Source organism: Larimichthys crocea, chromosome XI, assembly GCF_000972845.2.
Source record: "Larimichthys crocea isolate SSNF chromosome XI, L_crocea_2.0, whole genome shotgun sequence".
Taxonomy (NCBI): Eukaryota; Metazoa; Chordata; class Actinopteri; family Sciaenidae; genus Larimichthys; species Larimichthys crocea.
The window spans coordinates 22,984,711-22,993,609 of NC_040021.1; the positions used below are offsets into that span (position 1 = coordinate 22,984,711).

The 8,899-nt window shown below is 41.9% G+C and overlaps 1 protein-coding gene across 2 annotated transcripts in view; it reads right to left on the bottom strand.

Moving 5' to 3' along the window:
• Window positions 1-7,702, bottom strand: part of map4k2 (mitogen-activated protein kinase kinase kinase kinase 2) — a 47,162-nt gene extending 39,460 nt beyond the window's left edge. Inside the window, exon 1 of one of the 2 annotated variants that reach the window (XM_019273530.2) lies at window positions 7,343-7,702. In XM_019273530.2, the coding sequence (XP_019129075.2) occupies window positions 7,343-7,435 (93 nt within the window). In that variant the 5' untranslated portion in view covers window positions 7,436-7,702. The remainder of the gene's footprint in view (window positions 1-7,342) is intronic. The other variant, XM_019273532.2, reaches the window with a different exon arrangement.
• Window positions 7,703-8,899: the final 1,197 nt, after the last annotated feature.

Genomic DNA, 8,899 nt, shown 5'->3' on the forward strand with positions numbered 1-8,899 from the left:
TCTGACATGGTTTTTACCTCGCCAAGGCTGAAATAACAACCACTTAGTGTTACATAATGGGGGAGGGGGGAGCGGAAGCTTCACTGCACTTTGATCAGGCACCCAAATGGCCTCTGAGCCTGAGATGATATACAGTCTTTGACCAAACTGTAAATACTTCATAATGACGCCACTTTATTTTGTATCGAGTGCAGATGTAAAGCCTCTGAAACAAACACGATGTTGGACTGAACGACTTAAAAGTGGTTCCTGCAGAGAATTATAGCCTTGTGCTTATTATTTGACACTCATTAAAGTACGAATATGTGACTTTTGAGAGATTAAATAACTAATTATTCATTTTATAAAATGAAAAGTTGAATTCATCAGCAATAAAACATCCTTTCAAAGTTCAGTACACCTAAGGGTTTTGCTGATACAGTCTTAGTCGGTCTGTTATCACCAGTAGAGTATGATGGCTAATGTTAGCTAATGTTAGCAAACTTTAGATTAGACTGAGTCAATTCTCTGACTTTTATTTGTTCTACAGTTACACTATGTCTTAGCATTTACTGTGGCACTCGTGGCAGGACTACTAATACCAGCAAATGTATAACGTCATATCATGGGATGCTGTATATATAGTACGCCACTTTCACATTTGGACGTACAGATAAGGATGTCGTCATGCTCACAATAATAAACGTGGTTAATGTTGTGAAATGGTTGAACCAAAACTACTTGGTTAGGTTTAGAAAGCATCACGTTACACATCTTATGTAAGTTAAACACGTCACATGACTTAATGCAAAATAGGTCAGTGATCTGAAGTCCTGTGTCGCACCGTGTCAATAACTGCAGTTCCTCAAACGTCCACTTGAGGCTGGCTCCAGAAGTGAGTCAGTCTCCATAAGTCCCCATGTTCAAATGTCCAACTTCACAGCAGAAATAAACATGTTTACAGCCTGGTACAAAAAACTGTTTTGGTCTCTGTAGCTAATTTCCCCGTTCATGACAACTGTACTGAGGGTGAATTTATATACAATTCACCTGTTCAAATTATATTCATGAAGGTTATGCACAATTGAGCTCTTTGATTGACAGATGGGCAGCATTATAAGTGGCTTGTTTGAGCAACCAGGCTTCATTCAGCCCGCCTTAGCTCCTAACTGGGAGGCAGCGGAGGCAGGACTGCCAAGATGGAGCCACCAGAGCCACCAAACTGAGCTTCACAACAGCTCTTCAGAAACCTGTGAGTGACGTCACAGAGACTACATAGAGGTTTTCTACAGTCTATGCAGCTTCTTACAGCGTGAACGTCAATGTCTGTCACATCCATCCAATCCTTATCAACAGCACAGAGGAAAGGTCAGTCAGCATCATCTTGGAACATAAAAGTGTGTACCACAGTTCATGGCAGTACATCCAATAGTTACTGACGTAGTTCAGTCTGGACCAAAATGGAGGACCAACAAACCACAGACCAACACTTCCACACACAGAGCAGCTTTATGGTCTCAGACTAAATGCTGTGCACCATACTGGAACTATCAAGCTAACATTATGCACTATTGTTGTAAAAGCACTATTTGACAATTAGTATGCATGAAGTGAATATGATTTTATTTTAACAAAAAGTCGGACGAGGCATCAGTAATTTCATAACATTACAAAAACCTAGTGAGAATGTTTCCCAATGTCATTTTGATTTTTTCCTCACTATCTCTACAGTTTTTGTTCGAAGCTATGATCAGACCTTCCTTTCTGTTGTGAGTTTCCATTGATGCACAATAGTGTTCAAATGTGTTCTCGGATAACATTCTGATAGCTACGACCACATGAATGCTGTCCAGTCCTAATTTGTAGACAATCATGAAATCAGAAAGAAATCACAGAAGCAGCCTCACCAGCTGTATTAAAGTGACTTATCAGGAGGCCTCAAACATTTACACTTTAACACTTTGGTTGTACTTCTGTTCTCAATCACTGCACACACAGGACGGTGATTTAAACCACAGGAAATAACAATGATACTGATGCTACATGCTGCACCACATGGCCAGTGATGAAGCTAAGCTAACCACGGGTTAAACTGACTGCAAACTAAACAGATGCTACTTCAAACACAGAGCGACTTTTTAGCCAGTAATTAATACTTCTAATTTTCTTTTATTCAGATGGGTGGTACCTCAGAGATTAAGTGTAAGTATGACTGGCAGCAGTGTGACAAACAATAGAATGAAAACACACTGAAAAGTCAGAGTTCTCCATTTCAACAAAGACAAACACACTCTGCTAACATGACGACAGATAAATTCTGTTTTTCTCCCACAACACGGAAAATGTAATGCAACTACATGAAGCAATAACTGTGTGTGTGTGTGTGTGTGTGTGTGTGTGTGTGTGTGTGAGAAACAGTGAGCTAACCTAATGTAAGACGGACTTCTGTTGTTTTCTTCTTCAGTTTAATTATTGTTGTTTAATACAAGAATGTTTAAAGACTAATTAGTCTTAATCGTTCTTCAGATTAGAGAAATAAATTCTGAACTACTGAGACATAGCTTGTATTTTATCAAAAGGTTTTTTTGGATTGAACTGATGAGCCATAATCTTAAAGAAGCTGGAATCTGGCTCTGATAATTATTAGTATTATTAGTAGCAGTAGTAGTAGTATTTTTCAACCTCTCTAGCAGCAGTGCTTCTGTGAGAAAAGCTCACATCCTGAGCAGCAGTACTGCAGTGTGGAACATGTACATGGGCGGACTGGGACAAAAAATCGGCCCTGGCATTTTTGGACCAGAGCAGCCCACAACAACACCCCCCCCCCCCCCCCCGGAGGCGGACTTTTTTCTCGTGCGCCATGGATGCGCCATGCGCCCTAGCCTAACCGGCCGCCACCACGCTCCTGCGCGGCCCACATTGCCCATCACTAAGCCCAAAAGTGTGTTCGGGGTGTGTGATCTACTCGTTAAATATATATATCGGGACTTGTCGGCCCAAATAGCACGTCGGCCCACCGGGCAAATGCCCGGTATGCCAGATTGCCAGTCCGTCCCTGAACATGTACAGTATGAACACACACAGTCTCACAGTGCTTTACAATGTGAAATTTGTAATTAACCTGGACTGTCCTACTTCTGTCAGTTTTTGCACACGAGTGGGGAGACAATAAGACCTCTGAGCTGCTCTTCATACTCCTCCTCCACATCTCACAGCGACAGTCTAAATGTGTGGCCCATCATTAAGAGAGCAGAACACAGACCAGAACGGCGGCTCCAGTCTGTCCTCAGTTATCCTCGATGAACAGCTCGTCAGGTTTGTGTGTTCTGATGTCCACCAACATTCAGCAGTTAAACATAAAGGTGTGTTTGAAATGTGGACACATGAAGAGATGAAGCTGAAGACTGCTCTGCTGTTCCTCATCTACATAGACTGACCAACATGACAAACAAATTCAAATCTAATTTTAAGTAAATATCATTTTTAGATCAGAATGTCAACTCAGAAGGTCCAGTGAGACATGCTGCTCGGCTAGTTGCATTATGGAAATTGTAGGATCTAGCTCCGTCTCTCTGTTAATCTGTCTAATCTTTAAACGCAACATAAATTTAATGTTAAAAACACTAATGTGGTTACTAAGAAGGGTTCTTAGAAACCGCGTTACCCACGTTGGGAATTTTCAATGGGAATTAATGGGAATAAACAGAAATAAACTGTGAATTTACAAAATTGAAAATTGGACTTGAACTTAAATATAGTTATGTGAAAATATATTTTATTATAATCTTAACTAAAACAACCAGATTTCATGCAGGTCCACTTGAATATCTGCTGTTCCTCAGTCACATGCACATAGCACACTGCTTACTGCGGGGCTATTGAGGCCACGCCCCCTACCTGCACAGGTGATTTCTGTACCTGGACCACAATTTAGAGCCCAGAGCACACAGAGACTATTGAAGACACACATTTGAGCTTGTGGACTACATGATATTGTTCAATAAAGTAATTCAAACTTGATAAAGTTCTACTTACAAATAAATCTGTTGAAATGTTTTTTTATTGTTTTATTTTGCATGTCTGCTTATGACAAAACTAAATGTTTAGATTTATGTTTGGATATGATACACTTTGTTTAGATTACCCCCAGTTTAACACATAATTCTAACACATTTCCATAATTTCCATGGAGTTTCCAAAATTCCAGAGCTTAACTTCTTATAGAAAGTTTTTTGAAAGTTTCTGGTAAATTACCACCTATTTGCAACCCTATTAATGAGTGAGTCAGTTGCATTGACATGAACGAGCCAAATCAAAAGACAAGACAAGACAATGGCAATGTTTATGTCTGATAAAACTGTAATTCACTAAAGTGGCCTCAAAGAGTTCCTGTAGTGTATGACTGTTATTATTTTCTATCTATTTCTGGACATTCATCTTCCCTTTGTGCTGCCCTGACATCATCAGACCACATGAGGACAGAAACACTCTCCATCTGGACTGACTGAGGCTGCTCTGACATGGATCAAGATTAATACGAGGGACACACACACACACACACACACACACACACACACACACACACACACACAGGCTCTGTGCTGAGTGTCCTCTGAATAAAAGCTGTGTAACGGAGAGTCCATTCAAAGCCCACTCAGTCACATGTCCACAAGTTTCACCCTTGACTCGTGCAGTTGCAGCTCTGCCGGCAGCAGCAGTAGGAGTCATAATGTGCTATTGTTTGTCCATTCACAGCAGACACATACACAGGCTGCAATCTGTCCAAATGTTACAGTGTGTTACAAACTTCAGCTAAATGTTGCTCATGTTTGTCATCAGTGTTGGTAGAGCTCAGATCAGACCTAAGATCTGAGGCGTTTTAGTGTCTTTCAGCTCTTTGTTTTGCTTTGACCACTGACATCTACTGTTTTTGGTTCAGCTTGATTTCACAACTTGATTTCCAGCGGCAGCAGCTGTTTTCAGAGAAAATGCTCTGATGAACTTCCTGTACACGACCTGCACAGCAGCAGGCAGACACACAGTTAGCCCCTGAGACCCACCAGGCACAGCTGAGCCACGGCTGCTAGGGCTCATAGCGGACGTTCATCATAGGTTATGATTCCACCAGAAGTGCTGCGAAGTCTGGTGGACAAAATGCTCTGCTTCTGTCCTTCAGTCAGTCCTGGTGGAGTATGAATGGACCAAAGTACTGTCACGATAATAGGGTGTTAGTGACTAGCTGGTGAACACAGTGAAACATTTAGCAGCTAAAGAGACAGGAGCTGGTGGAGACCAAAAAGGAGCTAAAAGGAGGGTGGATATTGGACTTAGTATTGTTCGGGCGAATATAGACATGGCTCTAAATCATGCTAATGTTGCTGTGTATCCGCTGGATGTGCTTGCTTTTATGAGGAGATAATAATAAATAATAATAATAATAATAATAATAATAATAATAATAATAATAATAATAATAATCTGTAACTATAAATCCACAAAATCAAGTTTCCTACATTACCCACAATGCACTCAACCACAGTTTGTGACTTGGATGTGCTACATTAGCTGCATGCAGCAGAAATGAGCAGCAGCTTCAGACGTCTGTAAGCGCTCGTCTTTCTGACTGCACTCTAACTCTAACACAGCTCCCTCCAGGCTTGTAATTCAGATACACCTGAAAACACCCTGAAAACAAATCAGTGGAGCTCAGTTAAAGAGGGCGAGATTTACTGTAAATAGATGCTGCCAACACCACATGGGAAATAATCTATAATACAGAAATATGATCTGAGTTTTGGATTTAAGAAACAACAGACAGAGATGAAAAGTCAAAAATAAATCTTAAAGACAATAGAGCAGAAAATGTGATCATTTCAGTCAGCTTTACTGAAATGTGGAGATGTTTCCATGCAGGACAGAAGGGCTCGGAATATTTTCACAAGAAAGCTGGAAATATGTGAATCATATGCTGTGACCTTCACAGTCTGCTGCTCATCCCTCCAGGAGACTTCCACACTCTGAAGCTGTCCTGGAGGTTTTATTAACTCACTGTGTTCGTTTTCACAGAGCAGGTCGAGGAGCTGCTGCTGCACTGATTGAACATGAACACGCTCAGTTTGACCTCACCTGTCACGAAAGCGAACCAAATGAAGACGCATCACTTCCTTTTCCACAGTGAGAGATCAGGTGGGGGAAAAAAACACAAACAGGCTGTGAAACAGGTCGAACCTGTGAGGAATCCAGCCACATAACAAGCAGCAGGAGGGACACTGAAAGGTCTGAATGATCAGGAGTCCACTGTGTTTCTGGCGGGACGGGAGGGGGGTGGGGGAGTTAAAAAAAGAAACAATACAAATTCTTGTGCTTGTGCCTGCAGGATGCACAAGGCACCGGGGCGGGTTAACAGTACAGGATGTTTGCATCCTGACGCTCGAATCAAACCGAAAAGACTGAAGACACATCATGTGATCGTCGAGCATCACCGTGATACTGAACCTTTTAACATCCAGCAACTTGATTTGTCAGATATAGACCTACAACTAACTCAGTAACTCATCCAGTAGTGATTCATCTGATCATTTATCTTCTCAGGGCACCGATGAGTCGTAGAGTTGATGTTAACCTTCACTTTGATTGTTTTGTCCAGCCTGTCCTCACATTTCAGAAGCTGGATGTGGATAATATTTGGCAATTTTGCTCTAAATTAACAGAAAAGATTGATGGAATATTAAAATAGTTCCTCTATGAGCCCACTAATCATTGCAGGTCTGGTCAGGTCACAAACAGTCTGCTCATTTTCCAGGAAATAAGATAAATTCTGATATATGTTTATATTAGAATAGAAAGTAACACTACGTTTGGTACATATTGTCCACCATTGTGACATCATGAAGCTGTGGCACGGTGGATGCAACAGGCTGATGGTGCTGTGCTCTGTAAAACACACTGCTGTGTTTCCTGCAGGGTTCAATGATTAATCTAATGCAGGCACACACACACACACACACACACACACACACATACACATACACACACATAGCATTCACATAAAATCACACAATTTCCCAGAGATCCCCTCACATGTTCTAACATCATGTTAACATGCAGATGAACCCTCACACACACCAGATCAGACCTCTGGATGCCTCAGCCGCCTCAAGACACACACTTCTCCAAATACACACAGTTTCACCTTGATGGCAGGAAGTGAAATACCCTGCAGTGTGTGTGTGTGTGTGTGTGTGTGTGTGTGTGTGTGTGTGCAGTGAGAGAAGCTTTTGTTCATGAACTAAAATGTCCTGATGCAGGCAGGCTGTGTTCAGTGTGTGTTGCGGTGCAAACACGAGGAAATGTTCTCACTCACCTTGAACACATCTCCATAGGTGCCGCACCCGATCCTGTGAATGAGCTCGTAGTCATCCAGAGGGTCCAGGAATGACACCCCTATCCTGTCCATGTTTGGAGACACCTCTGGGTGCTGCAGGGGAGCCTGGCGGGCTTTCTACTCACACATCCCAGCTGTCGTTGTCGGAGGAGAAAGCAGCAGCAGCGCAGATGAACACACTCTGTGTGTGTGTGTGTGCTTAATGAAGGAACTAATTGGAGCTGACTAATTGCTGGCGTTTCGATCAGGCGAGCGCTGCTCACTGACAGCACGGACACACACTGACACACCGCGAGCGTCTGTGTGCGAGCGAGCGGTCCCGAGCGGAGCTGGAGTCAGATCACGCATGCGCAGACACACTGCACACTGTAAAAAATGCAGTCAGCAGCACTGTGTGCTGTTACAAATGTGTGCTGTTGTTGTGCAAATCTTCTTCAAAACATTCAAGGGGAAAAAAGAAAAATATGTTTTAAGTTTAAAAAATAAAAATATGCTTATAAAAAAATCTATAATCATTTTGAATAATCTCATAATAATAATACAGATTTAACATGTCATCATTTTTACTGTTAAATAATAAACTACATGCTAAAGATAACTGTAAGAATAAAAGTCACATCATTTTACGCATTGTCTCATCATGTTGACTTAGTATCACATAAAGAAGTACTCTGTGATATTCTGTTTTATATTTTATCATCCGTCTCTGGTGCTAATCAGAAAATATTAGCATCCTAACACATAACTGAGATGGAGCTACACGGTGAAGATAACAGGAAGATTAAAAAAAATCTAATCATTTGACATATTGTCTCATAATATTGACTATTATACACTGCTCAAAAAAATTAAAGGAACACTTTGAAATCACACTGGATATTTTTCCTGATATGGACTGGGTAATGTGTTAAGAACAAAAGAATGCCACATCATTAATGGAAATGAAAACTATCAGCCTACGGAGGGCTGAATTCAAAGACATCCCCACAATCAAAGCGAAAAAATGATGTGGCAGACTAGTCTATTTTGGCAAAATGTCTTTGTAGCAACTCATAATGGTACTCAGTAGTTTGTGCTTGTATGCATGCCTGACAACGTCAGGGCATGCTCCCAATGAGACGACGGATGGTGTCCTGGGGGATCTCCTCCCAGATCTGGACCAGGGCATCACTGAGCTCCTGGACAGTCTGAGGTTCAAACAGGCGGCATTGGATGGACAGAAACATAATGTCCAAGAGATGTTCTATTGGATTTAGGTCAGTCGAGCCTAGGGGCCAGTCAATGGTATCAATTCCTTCATCCTCCAGGAACTGCCTGCATACTCTCGCCACATGAGGCTGGGCATTGTCGTGCACCAGGAGGAACCCAGGACCCACTGCATAAGCGTCTGATACCTAATAGCAGTCAGGGTTCCATTGTCTAACCTGCAGAGGTCTGTGCGTCCTTCCAGGGATATGCCTCCCCAGACCATCACTGACCCACCACCAAACTGGTCATGCTGAATGATGTTGCAGGCAGCATAACGTTCTCCACGGC